The following is a 25,304-nucleotide window of genomic DNA, read 5'->3' as shown; positions in this document are numbered from 1 at the left end:
AGAGGTTTCTGTTTGAAGCCCACAAGTTTCCTGCTGTGCCTGCCCTGGCTCCAGACTAACTACCAGGGTATGTATTCCTTTGTGTGAAGGAAGGACACAGCCTATTCAGTGTTAGTGGCGCTGTGCCCAGTTCCTCCCTCCCATGCAGCACGTGATGGCCCATCCAGTCGCTGTCTAGAAGAAATACACAAACCCCATCTATCAACTACCCCAGTCATGTGACCCCAAACAGGCTGCAGGCACAAAATGGCTAACGCAAGAAAATGGCAACTTTCAAAATTGTACTTAAAATCGGACTTCACTATAAGTTAGTATTTTTCATTATAATTCCAGAGCCACCAAACATGAACTGGGTACCTGTTCCCATTTGGAAATGACACTTATAAAATGTCATAAGGCTACTCCAATGTTATCCTATGGGAGAGGTAGACCTTGCAGTAGTGAAACATGAATTTACAAATGTTTCACTACCAGGACATGTAAAACTTAAAAGTACATGTCTTACTTTTAAAATACATGCACCCTGCCCTTTGGACTGTCCAGCACCTACCCTAGGGGTTACATATGTGCATTAAAAAACGAAGGTTTGGGTCTGGCAAGGGGTTTACATTGCTAAGTCAAAATGGCAGTTTAAAACTGCACACACACAGACTGCAATGGCAGGCCTGAGACATGTTTAAAGTGCTACTTGGGTGAGTGGCACAATCAGTGCCACAGGCCCATTGGTAGCATTTGATTTACAGGTCCTGAGCACAGGTAGTGCCACTTTACTAGGCACTCACAAATATATTAAATGTGCCAAGGGAGAAAACACAAACACTTTAGCACTGGTTAGCAAAGGTAAATTGTGCAGAGTACTAAAGCCAGCAAAATCAAAGTCAGCAAAACAGGAGTTCTGAAGGCAAAACGTTAGATGGAAAACCGCATCAAGGATACCAGGTCTAACAGGTTTGATGAGGGAAAATAATTGCTGGTCTCTAAAAATAAGTGCCATGGGTCACACATGCAACCAGTGGCTCAAATTGAGCACTGCTACAATATTTTTATATGGCAGGTATGACTAAGTTCTGCTACAGGCAATATATGATTGACTTTTTGTTTTTCATTTTGCAGTGCTCAACTCTCTGACATAAGGATGTGTGGAACTTCATGCTTTACCCCTCCTCTTACCTGAATGTGTTATAGGCAATAATTAGTTGATTGTTGATAAATAGATGTAATAGTGTAGCCCCTCTGAAATGGTGAGTTTCTTAACTGATTTTATTCTTTACCTTCATTTTCCTTATGTTATTGATTTTTTATCTGTTATGTTATGGTATACTAAGCTAGGCTAGGCTCGGCTATGCTATTCTATGCTATGCTGTGTTATGTTATGCTATGTTATGGTGATCCGTAGAGTTCACTATCACACAAGAGGGTAACTTGGCACTAAGCAGGTGCCAGCCTAGTCAGACCTAGGGCATAATGGGTGTACTCGCAAAGCCAGGTCTTTATCTTCTCGTGGAATTCAGGACCTGAGGAGGAGGCTGTCATGTGTAGTAGCAGGTTGTTTCATGCTTTAGTGCAATTTAGGAGCGAGCTTGACTGCCAGATCTGGTGTTCTGTATGTGTGGGATGTGTACAAGTAGCAGACCAGACAAGTGGAGGTGTCTGGAAGGTTTATGAAAGCAGATGTGATTGTGGAGGTATGCTGGGGCAGTGTTTTGTATCTCCTTGAAAGTGTGGGTAATGTACTTGAAATGTGTTCATTTGTGTAGTGGGAGCCAGTGGAGCTTCTCCAGGTGTGGTGTGATGTTGGTGCAGCAAGGGAGGTTGAGAGTGATTCTTACTGCTGAGTCCTGAATAGTCAGCAACCTTCTAACTTGCTTGTTAACTGGGTGTGTGGAAAATTAATACAAACTTGGTGAACATTATCGGCGCCATCTTGCCCCCTTTTCAAGCCCATTCGTGCGCGTAAGCGGCAGCCATTTTGAACACCATGGCCTCCCTGCCCCTCGCCGATAGCCAGCGCGTCTCTCTCTCTCTTAACCTCGCAAGCATCCCCCCCGCACGCTGACAACCCTCGCTCTCTCATGCCTTGGGTCATAAACCCCACTTCAGCGCAGCTTCACCACAGAATCCCATCCTGTTCCCAGCGCGACACCTTCCCTCATTCCTTTCATGGCCTCAGATCCTTTTGATGCAAACCCCCTTTTCCTGTGTCCCCGTTTGTCTTCCTTGTTCCCAGGCCGCCACCTGGCCCTGCGGATACTGTTTATTACCCCGTACAGTAGGAAGCTTCCCCTCCCCACCAAAAGACTCTCGAGCCGATCAAAGCCCCCACCCTATGAGATCCGATCAACCCCATGCATTCCGTGAATCGGCGGAATGCCCTGCTGTGCGACAACCATCACCTGTCGTGACCGGGGTGGGGAATCCAACTGTAAATGTATGTGGGAACGGGTCTGAAGGGGAGATTCCGAGGATGTTCTTTCAAGTACTAAAGTATTGCGAGAATGTGTTATGTGCAATAAAGGTCATAAACCCTAGTATAAGAGGCCAGGCCTCAGAGATGTGGGTAGAGCACCTCGTGACGATACTTGCTGTCTGAATTGATGTGTTCTCCTCCGGAGAGAATAAAATCCTCGTTTCCTGCCTTCCAGTCTCCAGCGCCTGCTTCTTCATTGATTAACATTGGTGGGTCATAGAGGCGATACCGCCGGGCAACATAAAAGGGTCTTTGGTTACTGGTTGTCTTTGAAACCCTTTTTAACAATTGGCGCCCAACGTGGGGCCCATCAGCGACTCGTGGATCCAGTGGGAGAGGTCCTGACGACAGAGTGAACGACTGCAACGATCGGAAGGTACCCTGTCCGATAGACCCTCGTCTGACAGCCGATCATCCGAACTTCACTGGTTCCGAACAGACCTCTCTCGAGTGATCTGCGGTCCTGACTGGGAACCATCAGGAGTGCCACGAGAAGTACGAAGAGAAGAGGACGATCGGGCGCTGGATTCGGAAGACAAGAAACTGTCCATGCGGTCCGGGTAAGGTCGTGTAAACACGACAAATTGCGAAAGTGATTGATAATTGAAAGTGATTGATAATTGATGAGAAAATACTAGTATTACTTTTTGTTAATTTATTGGAGATTCACTGTCTGCAAACGGAGAAACAACAGGCTCTCCCTTTATAAACAGCGAAGGATAGGTACGCACCCGTCGGACCTATCTTTCTCCCCCACTGAACAATTGCCCCCTCCCCCCATTGATTAACTGTTATAGATTGTTTTCTGGAGATTCTCTGTCTGCAAACAGGGAAGAATAGGTCCCCTCTTTACAGATAGTGAAAGGGTAGGTGACGCGAACCTTTGCGAGCCTACTTATTCTCCCCATTGACCATATTGATTTTTTATTTTTGACCTAACATTGATTGCTCAAGATTGGTTCATGAGGTATTCACTACGTGCAAACAACGTAGAATAGAAATATTCTGTCTAGTCTTTGCGCGCAGTGATAAGAAAGGTAGTGCTGACTATTATCCCATTGTGATCCGTCATGCCTGTCTTCTCCCCACTGGTTAGTAGCCTGTTTAGCCCGGACCGCTTATTAGAGATGAACCATCCGGCTCCGCTGGAAGGCACCCCTAATAAGGACACGTTCATGAAGCATGGATTAATCGCTATAGCCTATAGTGAGCTGTGGCATAAATATACGAAAAAGGATCGAGAAAGACAGTGGCCACTGAGAGGATCCTTTGATCTTGACAAAATAGAAACAGTAGAAATAGCTCTTCGTAGGAATGAAACAACACCTATTATGCTCGATAGTCTTGGTATGTGGCGCAAAGAAGCCACACGACGAAGGGAAGGCGACGAATTCGGAAAAGGTAAAGGGACACGACGGACAACCCTCCAAACGTCTAGTAGGCAAAGGGAAGGGCCAGCGATGGCACAATTCCGAGGAGTAGACATGAAAAGCGAACGGTGTAAAGGGATGTGCCGACAAGCCAACCCCGGAACACAACAACCCAAAGGTAATCCCCCGACATTACGCACAGGACGAACAGATTTAAAACAAAACCAATGTGCTTTCTGTAAATGTCTCGGGCACTGGAAAGCCCAATGCCCGACTCTGCAGAGCATAGGTAAGAATGGAGGGCCGACAGAAAGAACAGGCCGACAGAAAGGGAAAAGGCGCGAGATAAAGACCAATCAGACTCGTGCAGACAGGACAGACAGAACCACCCCGTTTGATTATGCTCGATGGCACAGATTTCGTCAGACCAATTTTAACGACATGTTAGAGTTCTGGGACTGATTGCTCTCTGTTGCTCCCCCACTCTGAAAAACAAACACAACTACAGGCCAGTGTAAACAACCCCCCGTTAGAGAAAGGACTCAAGGAAGCCAAGCGTCTATTATATAACTTAGGATTTAATTACGGTAAAGAAAACACACAACCAACAGTAAATAGAATAACTAGTAGAACTCTCCAAAAAAAGCAAACTTGACTAATAGGAAAAATACAAAACATGTTATGCTCACTCCGGAAGTCCTCGAAATGTAACAGTTCGATGGTCCGGCCCATCCGAAACACATAGCACGTGTGGGGCGGGGCCTGCCAGCAGCCATGGGCCAAAAGAGATCGCCGGCGAGAAGGTCCTGGAGGCTCCACCAAGCAGGCAATGAAATGGTCTTCCCATACTACCCTTCCAGGGATGGCGTCCCCCGGGCCGTGAGTAGGGAGGGGGCGGATGCAAATGACCCCCTCCCTCGTATCTCCTGGTCCGGCCATCACGAATTTCTCCATCGAACGGATGCAGGGTGGGCAGGGAGGAAGAGGCGACGCGGACGAGCCTCTTCCACCTCCACAGGTAGGAGGCTTCCCTGCCCTGGTCCGGCACCGACGTCCTCCAGCCGGGCGACGGCTATATACCTACGCTGCACAGGACGCATAATGCCCAGCTGGTATATTTCCTTAGCACAGGACATACAATGCCCGACGCACATGTATTTACGCAGCACGGGACATACAAGACCCGACTGGTATACTTGCATAGTACAGGACACACAATGTCCGATGGGTCTACTTGAATAACACCGGACGCACGATGGTCCCCCAAGAGTCGGAATCAGGGGTGTAGGGTGGTCATCATGTGCACCCCTGATTCAAATGGACGGCGTAGGATGCGCCGGGAGAGGAAGGCGGCACGGACGAGCCTCCCTCACCTCCCCAGACGAAGGCTCCACTGCTGCACCCTGGCGCCCCGAACCAAAATGTCCTGCTCCAGCAGCATGATGCTCTGTCTTTCGCCATCACAAGAAGTTTCTTCCACTCCTGATGGATACGGCGAAGGGTGGCTACCGCAGGGTCTCAAAATGGCGTCTGGGCCCTCGGAAGGCGGGTCTAGGCCGCTGGAGTAACTTTGTCCGAAATTGCAACTCAGGCACTTGCCCACCTGGGCGCAAGCCCCCACCATCGACAAACATCCCCTCGACTTTGAAGATTCTACCAAAGTCCTAAGAGCCCTCAACCCCTTCAGGCTTCCGGTGAGGAACAGCTGCATTGATCTCCAATGAAATAACCACGGCACAGCAACAAGATGGCGGTGCTCTTGTGTCTGCATCAGCTTCCATCTGAACCACCCAGGAACATTATGGGCTAACGAACTCGAGTAAGTTCCGGCTGAACATCAACATGACCCGGTAAGAAAGACTCTACCCCCTCCCCCTCTTGATTGACGGTCCACACCACCAGCCCCTCTGTTAGCACAGTTTTCTTTTGAACTGCCGAAAGGGACCCTGGTCCAACCGCCAATCGTCGGGGATATTTTTTCCTCTGGTGCTACTTCCGGACTAAACCGGCCTCGCCCAAAATGGCGCCGGTATCAATGGAAACTAACGGACGCCTCGTGGTGTTCCTTAACTAATGAAACTTCATGTACTAAGATATACATACGAACCATTGTGCACTCGATGGGAAAGGGAGGAGGGTTCACTTGACGAACGTTTGAGAGGGGTTCCGTAAAAATGTTGATTTCAATGAACGATTTATTTTTGATATTGTAACTGGTACATAACGTCGCTTATGATGCACACCCACGGTTTACATCTAGGAAATGTGATTCCGATGAACTTGACTGTGTTTCCATTTATGAACTAAAATGCCCCTGATTCCCTCCTCACGCAATGAAATGTTTTTAGTTACTTGCAAATAATAAATTAGGCCTTTTTTTACATGTTCTTGTGCTACAAAATAACCCCCTACTGTATGTGCTTCCATCGACGACATGTCAGGCCAAATTATGATTGTGCTCTCACATTTTACGTACTGAATGATTATACAAATAAAGGTCTTAAAAACTATGAATAGGCATCGCATACTTTTGTAAATGCGGGTATCGGAGGGAGGGTTTTTCTGTGCGCAACCGTTCTGCTCTTTTTTTAAGGTTATCCGAGAAATGGTTGTTCGGCCCCGGATTGATGATCGGATCCCAGGTATGATACGTTGCCTCCAAAATATGCGACTAAGCTCAGGAACTAACGTATGAAGAAGGACCTCGACTTCTGAGAATGGGTAAAGTAAAGCGGGGTGATTGATAAAATGTTATTAAGATATGGTGGTCGAAGGTACTAAGGTACCGGGTTAAACGAAGAACTGATATGCCTTAGAACCTCACAGCTTTGGGAATGATTTCAGGATCCCGAAGGCCGGATACATCTACAAAACCGGGTACCTCACGCTAGGCACCTCTGATTCCTTTTTAAGCGTTTCTCTACACACGATCCTTAAATGCCATCCTCGAACCTCCCCATGAACCACCTATCACATTGCTCGCCCCCTTGACTTTCGGAAACCAAAACCCTAAGGGATTATATCCCGAAGAGATAAGTACGAGTATGCGGTAAGTAAAGGACTTTCGTGCCCGTACATTTGATGTGTTCGAATGTTGTCCCCCCACCTCCCCCTTTCCCTCCTTTTTCCCTCTGCAGGTTACATTAGAATCCCGATTAGAGTATCGTAAGGGATCTGGAACCACGTCACGCCCGATGCATGAAAACGGACTAGCACTGCAAGACCACACAAAAAGGACGCCCTACCCAATGCACGACCTTTTTTGTACCTGATCTAATGCTCTTCTGTCCCAAAACTGCATGCTTTCTACATCCTAACACAGACCCGAAACGTCTAACGTTGGGTAACGCACTGAATAGCCCAAACAATACACGGTCATTCTCCATGTCACATGTGTATTGTTTGGCCTATTATCTCTCTCTCTCTCTCTCTCTCTCTCTCTCTCTCTCTCTCTCTCTCTCTCTCTCTCTCTCTCTCTCTCTCTCTCTCTCTCTCTCTCTCTCTCTCTCTCTCTCTCTCTCTCTCTCTTTCACCCCTCCACACTTTCCCTCTCCCTAGTGACTGGCACCTAATTGACGGACCTGGTGCACCTCCTGATTGGCCCCAAATACCATAAGTATTTGCACAAATTTGTCCAAAATAAAATTGTATCGGTACCACGTTACTACCTCTCCTTTTCTGCTAAAAATGAATGAAAATTTAAATTGACCAAAAGGAAAGGGACAGGTAAGACGACTAAGGTTCTCTAAATTTGACCCACAGCCAGGGAACTATTTGTCAGTGGCTTCTATGATAAAGCATGTCTGTGGTAATGCGACCATCCCCATTCCAAATTGTCTCCATACCCCAAGCAGTAAGGAATGATCGAGACACCCCTGTCTTCCCAAAATGCCCCCAGTTTGGTATCAGCTGCCCTGAACGAGAGCCTGGAAAACGCCCCCTGCTCCAATTCACTGTGTCCCTAATTGTTTTCCATAAGACCCCACCTTCCCCGAGGATAAGTTTAATAATTACCGCAACCCCCCCCCCCGAGTTTTTGTAGTAACCAGGTTGCGAGGATTTATAGAGAAAGTTAGAAAGATGTGTGCAAAGTTAAAATTAGATCGAAAATCGAAAGAACTTGTTGCAGTAAGCCTTGTTGAAAATAAGATGTTTTTATGTAATGAAGACTTGTTTAGCCTATGTTCACCCCTCAGAAGGATGCCTATCAGACTGTGGGGAATAGCACGATGCACTTTTTGTAAAATACAAGGCCCTGAAGACCAGCCTAGCCTTGCAAGACTCGTACTAGGGAGATGGGTCTCTACCAGAAGAACTGACATCTACTATAATAGACGTATGCAATAAATGAGTACCAGACCTCGTACCTATTACAAATGAACGTAATAACCATCAAAGCGCCAAAGAATTAGCCAACAAAAGGAAGTTGTAAGGAATCCAGCAAACCCATCATCAATTGTTTATACGTTAGCCGCAAAAATCTCAAATGTAGCGAGTGCTTACCCCAGTTGCTTGGTGTTGGGAGAGAAATAGATTTATGTAATTACCTTCTTCTGCAATATCTCTAAAGACTGTCTTTTCAAAAACTCATTTAAGGGTATCACTGTCGGAGGAGAAAGAGACCGGATGTGGGAGCACGCGGCCTGACTGCGGATTGTGGAACATCAGCGACGGGGGCCGAGGCGAGACCACAGCAGTAAGGAGTCGCAGGACGGGGCACTGTTTCAGACAAAGCTAAGGAAAGAGCTGACCTGAAGCCCCTGCTCTATGATCAACGTGTGCCAAAAAGTCCCCGCTCTCTGAACATGGTTACGGACCCGCCTGTCGCAAACTCTCCGCCCCCCTGATCTGTCCCCGACTTGGCCCTGCTCCATCCCCTCCTCCTCCGACCTACCATAAGGACTGTTCACACCCACACCTCTCCACCTGAACTTCCAAGCTCCTCCAAAATCCTACTGAACTACCCAGAAAGAGGTATTCCCTGTGTCAAAAGGAAGGGAACTCCGACCGAGTAGACCACGAACTATGTTAATCTCAGAACGGTGATCTAGAACTCCACCAAAGGGTCACCCCTAAAGAGAGGATGAACGAAGTATGTGGTTCTACCTGCTACTGAACGCCTCGAAGATGATGGAAGCAACAGGAAATGCCCACCACAGAGACTCAAGAAACAAACAGATCTCGCAACTCAGGACCAATTGCATTTTTTCATTGCAAATCTATGCTCTGCGTTACGGAAGAAGATGCACCTGCTCCAAAACCGTAACGCATTTCTCCTACGAGGTCTGACGAAAACCAAACAAAATGCACCCCTACCCGCAGAACCCCAATGACTCAATCCACATGAACATTTCTGTTGATAGGTAATCCAGGTGCTCAACAGTGCCAACAGAAGACGACAAAGACACCGAGAACTCTGATATTTTTACTGCATCTCCTTTCTCTCCCAATCACCATTGGACTAACTATGCTCCCGCCGAATACAAAAAAGACTTACTTATATGATAACTTACCAGCTCCTATTTCGAATGACTATAAGTACCTATGATCTGTACCCAACGCCCTCACTACGTAATTCTAGTCTGATATTACATTACGATGATTTTTTCTGCAACCAACTTAACGATGAACCCGCCTACTAGATGATGAGATTTTTCAATATGATGTTTATAATGTGATGTTTATGTACAAGTTCTTTTGCCTAAGTCCCCTCTCCCTTACTTATGATCTCTGCATATAGGTATAGATAGGAAATAGGCCAGCAAGATGTCTTGGAAATGTTAAAGGGAGGACTGTGGAAAATTAATACAAACTTGGTGAACATTATCGGCGCCATCTTGCCCCCTTTTCAAGCCCATTCGTGCGCGTAAGCGGCAGCCATTTTGAACACCATGGCCTCCCTGCCCCTCGCCGATAGCCAGCGCGTCTCTCTCTCTCTTAACCTCGCAAGCATCCCCCCCGCACGCTGACAACCCTCGCTCTCTCATGCCTTGGGTCATAAACCCCACTTCAGCGCAGCTTCACCACAGAATCCCATCCTGTTCCCAGCGCGACACCTTCCCTCATTCCTTTCATGGCCTCAGATCCTTTTGATGCAAACCCCCTTTTCCTGTGTCCCCGTTTGTCTTCCTTGTTCCCAGGCCGCCACCTGGCCCTGCGGATACTGTTTATTACCCCGTACAGTAGGAAGCTTCCCCTCCCCACCAAAAGACTCTCGAGCCGATCAAAGCCCCCACCCTATGAGATCCGATCAACCCCATGCATTCCGTGAATCGGCGGAATGCCCTGCTGTGCGACAACCATCACCTGTCATGACCGGGGTGGGGAATCCAACTGTAAATGTATGTGGGAACGGGTCTGAAGGGGAGATTCCGAGGATGTTCTTTCAAGTACTAAAGTATTGCGAGAATGTGTTATGTGCAATAAAGGTCATAAACCCTAGTATAAGAGGCCAGGCCTCAGAGATGTGGGTAGAGCACCTCGTGACGATACTTGCTGTCTGAATTGATGTGTTCTCCTCCGGAGAGAATAAAATCCTCGTTTCCTGCCTTCCAGTCTCCAGCGCCTGCTTCATCATTGATTAACATTGGTGGGTCATAGAGGCGATACCGCCGGGCAACATAAAAGGGTCTTTGGTTACTGGTTGTCTTTGAAACCCTTTTTAACAGGTGTATGTGACTGTTTTCCGGGTGCTGATTGGTAGCCATTTGAAAATCTTCCTCAGCATCTTCATTTTAATGAAGCATGAGGTTGTATTAGCATTAAAATTGGCAGTCATGTCCAGTTTGCTGCCAGTGATGATCCTGAGGCTCTTGGCGTGGGTGGTGGGGGTGGGTGCTAGTCCTATGTCTGATGGTCACCAGGTGAAATCCAATGGTGAAGTGCTTGTTCTCAAGATTACAATTTCAGTCTTGACGGTGTTCAGCTTTGGACATTTGTCCTTCATTCAGTGGGCAATCTTAGTCATGTAGGCATTGAAATTGATCGAGGTCCTGGGCATGAGGGAGTGAATACGTTGCGTGTAGTGCGCAAAGGAGAGAATGTTGCTGTTGTGGGAGCAGCTGACGCTTGCTAGAGGGATCATGTATGCTTTGAAGAGGGTTGGACTCAGGGAGGATCCATGCACAACTTTGCACAGGAGGTCACGGGCATCCAAGGCTGACTGACTGGGTCCTTCCAGTAAGGAAGGAGCAGACCCATTTAAGTGTGTGTCCTTTGAATTGGATGTTGTATATGTGTCAGATAAGGATGGGATTGGGCTAGGAGACCATGTGGAATGCTGCTGAGAGGTGCAGGCCACCGTAACTCCTCTTTCCAGAGTCATGTGAATGTCATCCATGGCAGCAGTGAGGGCAGTTTCCATGCTGTGGTTGTGTCTGAAACCAGACTGAGTCATGATGAGGAGTTGGTTGCCATTGGGGTATCCGATGAAGTGTCTGTTGATGATTTTTGCCAAGCCCTTGGCTCAAATGGTAGCTGGGAGATCAGTCTGTAGTTGGCAAGCATTGAGGGATCTGCTGAGGGTTTCTTCAGCACTAGGAGGGCAGTTGAAGGTTGCGGAAGAGATGGAGTTATTTACAATGGATGTGAGAAGGTGTTGATGCCTTGCAGTCCTCTAGAGTAGGCGTGGTGGGAGCACGGGACTGATGAGGACCCTTGGTGGATATACTCCTGGTGGCTGTTAACGTCACAGCCTCTTTTTTCTGCAACATGCATTGTGAACTTTTTCTATGATCTCTGCAATTAATATATATAGCGTTGCTGAACATTACTACCCTTGTAAAATGTCATTACAAATGTTCTTCGTATGATGCCACAGGTAATATATGGTTGACTTTGAGGTTCAGAGCCCTAAAACATGATTGAGTGATGTTTACTCTATATAAGGGAATAGCTACATACAAATAAATAAAATAAACAAAGTTTGCCACTTTGTCCATACAAGTGGTAAATGAAAGTGCCATGAAGACACATTTTACATCACTGGTCTTAAAAGCAGAGAAACAGATTACTTGCTCTTGAAAATGTCTGCCCTGTGATTGAACCTGAATGCCTAGAAGGCTTGTGTCATCACAGCAACTCTACAAAAGGTTTACTTGGAATTTCTAACCATAAAAGTGAAAACATAAGAGGTTTCACTAAGAGCAACCACAAGATAGGCCAATAGCTGAACTTACATTGTTTTAATAACCAACAATACAATAAAAAATCTTCTCTTATCAAATACCCTTAGAAATGGCCTACCCACCTATCTACATTAGAGACTCTACTCGTTGTGCTTGCTTCATAAGAACTGTCCCTCATGAACACATTGATACAACAAGGTTCAGTGCCTGACATACTGAAACATGCAATCACTACCCCTCTCCTGAAACTTCACATACCAATTGCAATAAACTACCTAACTATTGGCCAACTCCAATGGGTCATTCGACTTCCAACCTTTGTAGAGAAATCTTACACAGTCCATGAGTGTCACACTTGGTTCAGACCATATAAAGGGACTGAGACTATATTGCTAAACACATTTCTCTGTTATATATGACAGCGGGAGATTGATGTAAGCTATGGGCTAATTCCAAGCATTCATTCATAACTGTAGTGAACAATTTAGATTGATTCCTTTTAGAATTCAATTTAATGTTGGCCTCTTGCCTACATTAGAAAAGTACAACTGTGCATATAATTTTATAATGAAAACTCTGCTGCCGCCAGTGGTTGATTGTGCACGCCAGAGCTGTCTTTATGTGAACACGTGTGAGTGTGAGTGTGTGCGACATACTTGATTATCTGTTGCGAAGCGATGCTTTTTTGGGCTGCAATCACGCCACATTTTCTGGTTAACCACAAGAGATAGGTTTCCATAAAACATATCTAGATCAGATTGAGCTCTTTCAAAGTTAATTGAAATACTGCCAACACCAATCTGTGTATGTGATAGGGAAAATACATCATCAAATTTCAGTACCACCAATAGAAACCGTTTACTTGATACTGCACCTGGTGTGACACTGTGGTTCCTTCTTTAGCTATTCAGCAGCAACATATCATACCACCCAAACCTGCAGCCAAAGTGCTGTGCTCCGAAACAGGATTACTTCTCATGCATTATTGTGCAACATCTTTCTTCTCTGTCTGATTGGACTGAGATTTAACAGGAAGTTTTAGGTTAGGATTAGAGGAAGGTGCTCTCTAATTTGAAAGTGGAATTTTATGTTTGTACTTGCTTTAGAGTTAGCATTATAAAGAGATGTAGCTGGTTTATAATTTGTTGGAATTTTTTATAGGTTATATTTTTAATAGAATAGAACTTCAAAAATATTATGTCCTTTTATTAACATGAAGGATAGAGCAACACATTAAACTTATTTCCATGACAACGTATTACCAAAAGGAGATTCCCTATTTTGTGAAGACATAGACAAATATACACTCAAAAGCAGGGATAAACAAGGATAACAAGTGAAATGAACCTTGGCAAAGCCCTTATGTCGGTCTTCGGCAGGTTGGTGCGATGGTTATATTTTTTATTGCAAGCAAATTTCACAAAAATTAACAGAATATAAACATGCTGGCACTTAAACGTAGTCACCAGATGTTTACAATAAAAATTAAAAATGTAATCTTTACTAATGTGACCGTGCTACTAATGATATTATTTCAAATAACAAACCTTTTAGTTGTGCCTGGCGTTTTATTAAACATACTTTGAGCTAGGCGTGTCCCTTAAGAGAAATTAACTACTTTTTGGTGGATGTGAACAGTGTGCACAGGTTTTGTGAAAGGAGCCAGTGGGTAAAGAGGGCTGATCCATTGTCCTGTGCTGTATACCGAGATGGGCAGAAGTAAAATTTCAACGATAATGTAACTAGCCTATGAATCAAGCCCTGTGGCAAAACGCACCTCTATGCATATGTATTATATATGTATTTTCTTTGGAAAAACAATTGACTGGCGAGACAGCCAAATGTACCTCAAAAGTCAGACCTAAAAAAACACACTTCACCAATCATTTTCCGGACTTTTATTACGTTAATTCTACTAAATTAGTATGCTTCATTCTCTGTGGTTTGCAGGTATTCCATCATGCGCTCTCGCTCAAGCTGTGCATGAGCTGCCAAGGGCACCACCCCTTTGTGCAGAAGAGAACAGCATTTGTTTGGCGTTAGCTTCACCGCTGTGGTTCAGTACAGGTCTTTCATCCGCCCTGTGTTTTTTCCAACACATTCAGCAGCAGCGGCACAGCTTGCCGCACATTTTGTCTTACCCCACTGCTTCTTTTTCATTTCAATGGAACTATCTGTATTCAGATTAATCACGTTGGACAGTCTGCTAAGCCCTGTTTGAAAAGAGATGACATTTGCAGGCAGCCATGGCAAGGAAGCTGAGATCTGTCTAGCTGAAAAATGCCATGGGTGGTTAAAGTTCAGGCGGAAAGTAACCTTAGAAGTTACACTTGAAACTCGCTCATCAAAGATGTGTTAACTGTTAGAGGCTTCTCAGACTAACCTCCTGCTAAGCGCTCATTTGCAAGCTCTGTCATATGGTTGAAACCCCTCAATGGAAGCGAAGCACTTTCGGTCGATTGTAAAGATGGCTTTGATCTGCTTGCAGTTTGCATCAGTTTGTGGTTGGCTTTAGTAGCCTGGCTTGGCAAGACCATTTCTTCTGCTGTTTTATTATGAGATGGGGCGCAGGGGTATTGGTGTTTACTCGGCTTTGTAAATACCCCAAAACAGCCATCTTGGTATTCTGCAAAGCTAGAGAGCAGGGATTCACGGTCAATTCATGATGAGATGTGGAACTTTTAACTTTTAAAATTACACCAACATTGGTTCTTAGGTTTGGCTTGATAGGTGTAGTCATTAACCTTTCCTCCCCTAACTAGGGATCTTACAACTGGTTAAGGCACACTTGTGTCTGAATGAAATGCAAAAAAGAGAACAGCTACTAAGGTTTTTAGAGCCACTAGTTGTGTGTGTTTCTAAAGTGTGCATAAAGTGCACTAGTTTAGATTTAAGAAATGTATAAATTGTAAAATTAATTTTAAAAATTCTCTTTTCTCTCACTTAAATATATTTTCCCCTGCATGTTCTTTCTCCTCTCAGCCCTAACTCTCTGTGATAACTGTGGCGATTGGTGATGACCTTCACAGTATCTGCAGCAGTTATGTCTGGATCCATCTTGTAATTTACAAATATGAGACAGACATTTATTTAGTTAAGTTGTTAAATACCAAAAGAGCTATAGCTGAGTGGATGTGCACCAGACATGGCATTTCCCAAACTGTTATATTCTTGGGTTAGGCCCATGTAGTGAAGCAGCTTATTTCTGACATTTTCCTAGAAAATAATATTTCAGCTGTGAACTTTTGAACACATTTTGCATGCACGGCAATGTTGGATTAGTTTCCCTGAAACTACTTTGTTTACCCATCCAGCTCAGCACAACATTATCATGATGCCCTGACAATCATGTACTAGGCCTCTCTACGCACTCGGTACAAAAGTAATATTATCTTCATCCACTGGGCGACAGCGCTATCTAGATATCCATAACATCACTAACCTAATGTGAAAACCGTGAGGGCTGCTTTTTATTATGAATAATAGGCATCCCAATTGATTGGTAGCGGAGGCAATTCTGCTGACACTGAAGGTCCTTGTATGCTGAGAAATCACCACGCAGTGGTCTGACATTCTGTAAGGGGAGACCAAGACAGGGTCCTTCACTCTCTCATTTCAGGTAATGGAGTTGGATCGTCTCTTGGGGGGATTCTTGGCTCTACACCCATACACACTCTAGGTACACTTAGTGTAGAGTCTGCATCGTAGGAGTATGTTATATTACCATTTTGCATATATGGCTGCATATATTCATTGCTTCAGCACTATGGTAGAAATGTATCTACTGTTCACTCTTTTGGTGCTTGTAATCTCCTTTATTTGCTTCTGTCTCCTAATCAATGCAACACATGTATTGTATACAAGAAAAATGTTGGTTCAGTAAATACATTGAAAAGGTCCCACTGTGTATCCTGTATACTTCTCTGAGAGAAAGTTAGCACGAGTGACTGAGCGAAAGATACTATACTGTTTCCAGGATTCCTGAGTGATCAGGGTTGTCCTGTTCAGTGGTTGCCAGAGTCCATTCGCTCCCTGGTATAGTAAGGGGGGGCTTGTGGAGGCACTGTGAGCTAGCTGGTCTAGAAGCCTGCAAATCCTGCGGGGGTGTCTGGAACCAGTCTAGGCACCAAGCCCTTAGTTTGTCATCCAAACAATGAGCAGAATCTACCAATTAGTAGGAACTACCCAACAAAACCACCCCTCTAATGCACACCCCAATAAAGTGACACTGAACAAGAAAGATAAATGTTTATTAAGTTACAAACGTATGTTAAGTTAGGCACTGACACGATGCCGGACGGACGCTCGTCAGAATCGAAATGGACTGACTATTAGTTGGTGATTCCATCCAACGAATTAGGATGTGACTGCCAATGAGGTGGTTGGGAACATTATTTTTCGATTGTAGCCTGTGCAGCGGCCAGAAAGGCCCGCAGCACAACCCGCATAGGAAAAATGGATGTTTGCAAGCATCCATGCACGGTGTGCCATGCACCATGTGCTGCTTAGCACATAAGGTATGGATCTTTGAGGGGCACCATAGGTACACCCCAGGCTTCATAGCGGAGGCTGCAAAGGGCCGCAAAGGGACAGGGGACAAGTTAGGGTCCCCCAAAGTCCATTTCCGACAGCCTTTCAATGGCAGTCAGACTGCCATTGAAAGGCTGCCTGAAAGGAACATCATAATACCTATGACAGTGCCGGAGCAGGCACTGCCCCATTGAAGGGTATTACTTTCCGACCGATGGTCGGGTGGGCTACTTGAGCCCCTTGGAATTGTAGGTCCGTCCCTCCGCATCCTGCCTCCGACTGCATCGCATCTTAATGCCGCAGTGGATTTCGGTCGGACCTCAACCGAAAAGCTATCTGTTGTGTTCTGACCATCGTCATAATGAGGGCCCTAAGTTGGTTACAGCTATTAATTTTTTTCAAAACTTTTGTGAACATGTTTCTTCAAAAGTGTCAAAAATTGGCCTTCTGAAACATGAATTAGGACAGAATTTACTCAGATGTTAACCAGTCCTAACACTGTTCTAAGACAGTTATAAGCTAGGTACGCAGGCTTGATTCAGGCTGGGTTTTGCTTTTTTTTAAATTCATTGGTAATCGGCCTATAGTTCGTTGTGAGGAGATCTTCCTTCAATAGCAAAGAATATCCTTGTGTATTCAAAATGAAAAATGTTCAAAGAAACAAAATAAGTATTCTGTGCTCCTTTGCCTGATTAAGGAGAAGACCAGAAATATTGTTTTTTTTTTTTTGTTTTAACATTTGTTATTGAAATCAAACTTGTCACATTCAGAATTTTAAATGCATATAGTCCGTTCTAGATAAGGCAGACATGTATCAACATTTATCATGCACATCGGGTTAGACCATCTATTCGGGTTCATGATCCACCCTTTCTGACATTTCCGTTTCTACCATTGGTGAAATACACAGTGCTCCTCTATGTGCATTCCACCCTCCCCATTTTTTCTCACAGCCTTTGGATTTATAGATATCTTTTCAGCAATCATACATTTGTCAATTTCCGCCACCCAGCCTATTGTCAGTGGTCGATCTGCTGCCCCCACTTCATAGCAATTGATCTCTTCACCAAGGTGTAGCCTAAGGGGGCTAATTACTGTTCTATTTCCGTTAAGTCAGTTGCCTCCAAAAAATGTAGGATCTCAATTAGTGGTGTTAGAGTGATTTGTTTCTTGCAGCTTCTCCGTGGAGAAATATTGTTTTTTAATTCCCAAACTCTGTCACTAACTTCAATGGTCAGTAAATGCTTCCATCAGGTGGCAATACTAAATCAAAGAAGTTTTAGAGAAGGTGTCACCAATATTTGGCCACGATGGCCACCTCCATGTGAGTTTTTAAGACTACCCCATAAAAGAAATTCACATAAAATGAATCTAAATAGATTTCATGAAATAGTCAGTGCTGTTTCTGAAATACTAGCATGCCCCCCCACCCCCATCATGGACCTTCTTTGGAACCCCTTAGATCAAAGCCACCTGAGTTCAAGGGAAAAGGTGCACTGGACCGTTTTCTCGCCTGCACGGCCATTTCCAACCAACAAACTACTAAACTGTCAGTTGGAAATGTGCCTGCTGGGCAGAGTTGGCTGCGAGGTATACCCCTTGGGAGGTTGATCTTTGGGCCCCATTCCTTGGTTGGTTGGCGTCCTTTTGAAACATCACGTGCCAGCAGGTCCCAAGGACATTGGGTAGCAATGCATGCTGTACCGTCTTGCAAACGAGACATCATACTGGTGGTTATGGTTCGGAGCACCTCCAATGTGATTGTGTCAGAGGTGGGAGCCTAGGCCATCTTCATTGTACACGCACAGTGGAAGGTGCTTCCACTTACTTTAATTGCCATTGAGTTTCCACCTTTTATGGATCCAGCCCTCTATGCCTTTTATTAACATAGAGGAATAGATTACTAATTGCCCTTTGAATGATAGTAATTCTTTTTTAATACAAGTCCATGTTGTGTGCCATCGAAGACAATTCTGTCTTTAAACCTTCCTGAGACATTTTGGGCACATTATTTACTGCTGTACTAGGAGCAGGGTTATGGTTCTTCTCTGTGCAAGATGGGGTTATTTTTATTTTGTTTTTGTGTGATGATTAATAAGACAATAAAAACTGATGTCTTGGAATGCCAGAGACAAAGAAAGTGGGAATAATATATAGTGCTGGGGTTTAGTAGAGCGCTGTTCAGAGTAGGTCCAAGAGCTAACAATCTATTCCAGATTTTCACCAAGGCTTGGTAGACCGAACACACTGGCACTGCAGCTGGGTTCGCTTGAGCATCGACGATCTGAGAGCACTCGAGGGTGATACCATGGTTCTTTCCCATGAGAGTGTCAGGAGTCTAAACAATGAATGCAAATTTGTATTTTTTTGACCTCACAGTGTGTCGGTTGATAATATCAAGCCACTCTTTTGTTTGGATTTTAAGCAGAGTGACCTCATTTTCATCCACCTTTTAATGCTTTTGGGATTGTGCATGCCTTGGAAATGGATGTTGTTCGAAAGGCATCAATAGAATTCCTTCTATAATATAGTAAAGCAAGTTGCAGGTGAAAGGAACTGTTTCACTGCTCACTACTCTATTGAAACCTCAAGGTGCATTTTACTAGACACAATGCCAAACCATTTGACGGAAGCATCGAATACCCTGTGTGCTGATCTCAGAGAGTCATTTACATATTGGCAGTTCGGAATTTTTGCATCTTGGAAGTTTAATATCTGACCATCAGTACAGCTTTTATGATATTGAGCTACAATGGTATCAATATTTTGACTGTGGTGTTCAGTCATTAAGCTACATTGTAAAGCAGGGTACATAGTATCGGTGTTAAATGATAGCGTGGCCCCCACATGCCTGTTTTTTGTTTCCTTTTCTTGTAGGCACTAGAGTGCCAGAGAGTTGCCTGGCTCCTGACCACAGCTGCCATCTTGAAAAGGCGGACTGTTGATTGTTTTGTGCGTTTTATTTTCACATCTTTATTTTAACTTGCTTTTAATTTCACAGTAGCAATGCCTCACAAGGGAGCTTGTGAGTGTAGCCAGGGTAGCTGAACTCCAGTCTGATTTTTATTTGCTCTAACTGTTTGCTTGCTATTTCTTCATCTCTCACGCATAGCAGCGCCTGTGGCCATGTCTCCTCACGCCCCTAACACAACTTCAGATGCCGGGCTACAAAGCCAGCCCACAAGCGCATCCGTGCAGCAGGTGTGCCGCTGGCGCACCAAAGGCAAGCCAGTCTGCGCCCGTCCCTCTCAGCGGCAGCCACTCTGCTGGACCGGATTCAGGCTCACTACAACTGTCGCCCAAATTTCACTACCCTAGGGACGCTCTGTTGACACTTAGACCACTAGGTAAGAGATGCCCTGGTCCATGCTATGACCCTCAATTGGCTTACAGTATGTCGCACTGCCCCCAATGTGAACTCACTTTTCACTACCTCCCAGTGTACAACACGAGGCTCCACACCTCCACCTCGCCATCACGTGGTGCAACAAGACCCTTGGTCCCCTGTGTGCTCACAAATGCGCAATCTCTGGTAAGAAAAGCTGTTGCATTTCGTGAATTCCTAGAAACCTATTAAATAGAACTGGCCTTTGTCACTAAAACGTGGGCCGATGCCTCATCCGACCCAGGCTTGCTTCTGGCCATACCCAGAGGATTTAAAATCCATAGAGTGGACAGAATAGGGAAAAAAGGCAGGGGAATAGCCCTAATCCTTAGAACCGGCCTCAAATCATGTTTCAAAGCCCTCCCTGATAATATAGACTGTGAGGCTCTGGCCTTTAAGCTCAAACTAGATAGTCAATATTCATTTACCGCCCACCTAGCACTAAATCTTCATTTATTGATAATATTGGTCATCTCCTAGAATGTAAGAACGAATCTTCCAATTTCTCTATTTTAGGAGATTTCAACTTTCACATGGAGAATGTTACTGACCATGATACATAAGCTCTGCTTGATCCGATGACCAGCGCAGGACTAAGCCAAGTAGTGAATGGTCCAACACATATCGCAGGACATTGGATGGGATTTGTTCGGATAATCCCAACCTAAGATGGACCCAATCTCTTCCTCTAATATGGTATGATTATAATGCAGTCCTGTTCGAAATCTCCTTGCCATATAAATTGTGTGACAAACACCCCGAAAAGTCAACCACTATTCACCCCTGGAACTAGATAGAAGCCAAGCAACTAAAAGCCCTGCTCACTCAATCTTTTCCAGAGACGCCTTCGATCTAGATCTAGCAGCAGCGATCTACCTCTCCTGGCTTGAATCTGCACCAATTCAACTAGCTTTTCTGAGAAACTATCGGCGAGCCAGGTTCTCTCCTCCAGAAAATTGGTTCAACTATACACTAAGAGCTCAGAAACAAGCATGTCGAAGATTACAAAGGAAATGCAGACTATCATTGATAATTTACATACTAAAACAGAATACAAAGCGTCTATCCAACTATATAAGAACCTAACCCCAAAGGAAAAGCCTTTCCTATTATACAGAATATATCAAAGCTGCCAACGACTGAATCACAAAATCCCAGAAGTAGTCAGCAATTCTGTAACTTATTAGCCTTATTATTCCAGCTTAAGGTAAAGTCAGTTTATGACACCTTTATGCTTCTAGGTGAGTGCTCGGCCCATACACCATTCCAACAAAATAAATTACAACTTCCATTGCCCTCTCACTCTGGCCCTGCAATGCCTATGCTCTCATGATTTACCACACTTACTGTAGATCAGACACTAAAATCATTACCTCAATCAAGTCAGGATCACCCTCTGATCCATCACACCCGAGAACTATTCATTTGACCCCAGAGACAATAGTTACTTTCCTTACGCCCATATTTAATACAATGTTCACTTTAGGGCGCGTTCCTACTGAATGGAAAAAGGCCTCCCTACTACTGCTACTGAAAAAACCTACTTTGGACGCCAGCAACACCATTAATTACAGACCAATTTCGAGACTTCCTTTTGCCTCAAAGGTAATAGAGAAAGCAATTAACATGGAACTATCTCCCTTTGTTACTTAATAATGCTATCCTTGACACATCCCTGTATGGATTTTGAGCCCATCATAGAACAGAGCTAGCTCTGATCACTGCCACTGAAGAACCTTGGATGATGGGGGCAGTGCTGCCCTTATCCATTTAGACCTACCAATGGCATATGATACGGTCAACCATGAGCTGCTGGTAGACCGTCTAGCCTCACTTGGGATCAGGGATAAAGCACTTTCCCTGCTAGGCTCCTTTCTATCACAACGTTCCCAATGTCTCTCCCTCTTTTTCGCATCCTTGTGGTGTACCTCAGGGATCCTCCTTGAGCCCAACTCTAATTAACCTTTATGTCACCCGCCCTGGCTAAATTAATCAAGAGTTATGGCTTTGCATTGGTGTGTCAACCTGACATCACTCAGATAATTGTCTCAGTGAGTACCCCATCAAATTCAACAGCAGTTCCTTTCCATGACTGCATGTGTCATATAGGTAACTGGATGTTAGACAATTGCCTAAAGCTTAATTCACCCAAAACTGAAGTACTTCTCTTCGGCAACAGCTCCTCAATCTGGGCAGACAGCTAGTGGCCCTCTCAACTTGGTGTTTTGCCAACTCCAACAAACAAAGCAAAACATTTAGGTGTACTATTTGACACTAAATTGTAATTTGAAGCTCGAATTAACTATACCGCCTCCACTTGCTTCTTCATCTTCAAAATCTTGAGGAAAATACTTCATTTTTTTTCTTCTGATCTAAACAAACCAGTGGTCACTGCACTTATCTCATCCAGGCTGGACTACTGTAAGTGTGAGTGGAGCTTATAGTGGCACAGAAGACCACTGCAACTTCCTCCTAGTGTGATCCCAAATGGAAACTTTTTTTAAAGCAGCACCTGTCACTTTAATTAAATTGACTGCTTTTTAAAAGAAAGATGTTTCTTGCTTGAGAATGTAAATGCAAGGTATACTGCCTCTTGCAGGACTCCAAACCTGCACTCTCAGCCAATCACGTGGGATCACAAATTGCAACCTAATTAATATTCATTAGACAGGTCCTTTTGTGACCCTTGTGAATGAACAATTTGCAATGCAAACTAGCAGTACAGAATTTGCATTGCAAACTAAAATTTCATTTGGAACCCAGTCTGTATGCATATACTGTTTTGTGACTGGAAAATATGGAAAATAGAAAATCAGGACCTGTGTTACAGATAGGGTGCACTTTCCATGTTTGCTCCACGGCGATCCTTAAAGCAGGTGCAAACATGGAAAGTGCGCCCTATCAGGAAGAATGCACTGCCCTCCGTGCAACCGCAAAATTGTGCTGCCCCAGGACAGCGCAAAAGCTGCTCTTTGTTTCTCTGTGCAGGTGGCAACCAGCCTGCACTTTTAAAGGGATTAAAGTTCCCCTTCCAGGTGGGTGCAGTGAGTGACTGCACCTCCCTGCAAGGGGATGTCTGGCGTGTCCATGGGACCCCCTTTCACCCCTTTAGAGGGCTGCATTTAGAAGGTGCACTGAAAGTGCACCACCTTTATATTGTGCACTGAAAGTGCGGCTTCTAAAGGCATGTTTGGCTCTGAGCCCATGTCGGTAATTCGTCGCGGGTGCAGAGGCAAAGTGACTCCCTCGTTTGCATGGGCCCGCCTCCATGCAAATTAGAGAACACCCTCCAATGTTAGGGCTGACGCTGTATGCGTGCCAACACCATTTGTATTACGATAGGCGCCATACAAGCATTTTGCGGCCCTTTCTGTCATACCAAAGTGCCCCAGGAGCACATGAAGTGGCTGCCAATTCCCATTGAGCACCCAGGGCGCTTGTGTAATACTCCCCCTGGTCCTTCACTCTTAAACAGGATAATTGCATTAGAATATTGACATTTGAAAGACAAATACAAGGATGAAACTATAGAATATTAGGTATACTAAGCAAGTTAAATTAGTTTTGAGACTTCTACTGAGAGTGTGACAGTAACTACCGCCAGGTAGATTTAACCCTTTTGCACTTCAGAATAGAACCGTAGAACTCCAAGAAGTTTGCCTCAGCCACCTCTGGAAGAAATCAGCATTTAGTAAAACATGTTCATTTGTAGGTCTTGCTGTATTCAGGTATGGACTTTAAGCTCCGCCCATTTTCCACCCATCTTTTCAATTGGCTGCTGTTACTGTCCTTTGGAAACGGTGGCTTTGGATTGGTTAATAGGCTTAGTAGTCCCTCCTTAGTACCTTCTTTTTTCTTGTTTTAACCTTCCATGAGAACTGCCTCTGTTACACATATTGTTACTTGGTATGGTTCAATTACAGTCTGTGAGCACTTTTTTCTTAAATGACTTTCTCCTGCCTGCTGTCGCAGGCAGGACACGCTCTCCAGCAACTGTTTTGTTTTATCCAGCGCGATGCACGCATCGCTTTATCTTATGTTTTTGGGTTTCAGGTGGAATAATGGTGACCACACCTTTCTTTTCTTATGTGCGGCTTGCAGAACTTGATGTTGAAACTGCACACAACATAATATATATATTTTCGGGTGGAGTTGGAAGAACATGGCGGCAGCTAGCTAGCTTGCCGCGGTGCTCCGCGCGGATCACCCTGTAAAGATCGCCTTCTGCTCATTATGAATACGTGACCGATTTCGAAGATGCTAGTAAATGTCTTGTCTGCAATTTGAGCTCGTCATTTTGAACTCTTGACTTCAATTACTGCAGCGGTTCCAGTAAAATTATATCGTCCGAATCACATACCGCATTGATGGTTTGTTTTTTCCTGGTCACTCGGCGGTGTGCAGGAGTCCTCTCTCTACCTCCATGGTGTCCCGATCTCGGCCCCGGCAGAACAGTCAGCGGCGGTGTAGACCGAGGCGGAGACGGAGGCGGTGACTGTTGCAGCCACGGAGGTAACGGGTGCCACGGAGGTAACGGGTGTTGTGAGGGGGTTCAGGCGTTTCCAGCCAATACAGGCAAGTGGGGCTTCGATGTGCTAAACCCCGGAATCTGTCATATTCAGAGGGTTTGTTTTGCTGAGAGGTTGGATTCTAAAAATATAAGAAAAAACAAAACTTATACTAGCTTTTCTCTACATCGAGTGAGCAGCTGCTCACCCCCCCCGGAAAAACGCCCAGTATCATCAATTATTTTAATATCTAGCCCGAGGATCACCGTAGCAGCACTGGAGCTAAGGAAGGGCAAGAGATTGAGGAGCTTATTCTCTCCTCGAAGTGCCTTAGATTTGGACACATATTTCGAAACTACATCCTCTAAGGAAGGATTACAAGGTTACTCCCAGAATCTACAAAATTATGCTACCCTTGCTGCGGTGGAGGGGTCTTTTGGCTATAATTTGGCCAGTAGGAGCCCTACAGATTCGTCGTTGCTAGGGTCTATTTCTACCACTCCTACTACACCTGATTCTTGTTTTGATACTCTTAATAGTAAGGGACATATACATACTTTTTCATGCAAGGGTACTTTAAGTGTCCCTGGTGCACTTAAAACTACAGCCAGCCCATTAAAGACTGCAAAAGGAGAGCCTAAACGAGGTCGAGGTCGTGGACGTAGAAAGAGAATAGAACTAAAAAAAAGTGATGCTCCAGTAGGGGGGCTAGAAGTAGTGAAAGGTGTTAATATATTATCTAAAACGAAGTCATCTTGTTTTTTGAACACCGAATTCAAATCCAAAACTTCGATTTTGAAGAGTAAAACTAAGGCAAAGTCCAAGGATCCTAAAATATTACATCCAACAGGTTCAAAAATTACTCCTTCACTTCGCTCTTATTTTAAAGCCATTCCACAGATTCTACATCTATCTGAA

General features: G+C 44.7%; 1 protein-coding gene across 4 annotated transcripts in view; it reads left to right on the top strand.

Moving 5' to 3' along the window:
- The window catches only part of LOC147747627 (putative oxidoreductase ZK1290.5), a 775,562-nt gene that overhangs the window by 191,776 nt on the left and 558,482 nt on the right, over nt 1-25,304 (top strand). For 2 of the 4 annotated variants that reach the window (XM_086954345.1, XM_086954352.1), the window contains exon 1: nt 24,027-24,390. The exons of the other annotated variants lie outside the window; for them this stretch is intronic. In XM_086954345.1, the coding sequence (XP_086810471.1) occupies nt 24,246-24,390 (145 nt within the window). In that variant the 5' untranslated portion in view covers nt 24,027-24,245. Of the gene's footprint in view, nt 1-24,026; nt 24,391-25,304 lie in introns of those variants that run through there. 4 annotated transcript variants of the gene reach the window in all.

Source organism: Lissotriton vulgaris, chromosome 1_1 (genome assembly GCF_964263255.1).
Source record: "Lissotriton vulgaris chromosome 1_1, aLisVul1.2, whole genome shotgun sequence".
NCBI lineage: Eukaryota > Metazoa > Chordata > Amphibia > Caudata > Salamandridae > Lissotriton > Lissotriton vulgaris.
The sequence above is the reverse complement of the archived record's forward strand: the minus strand, read 5'-3'. Positions and strand labels throughout refer to the sequence as shown.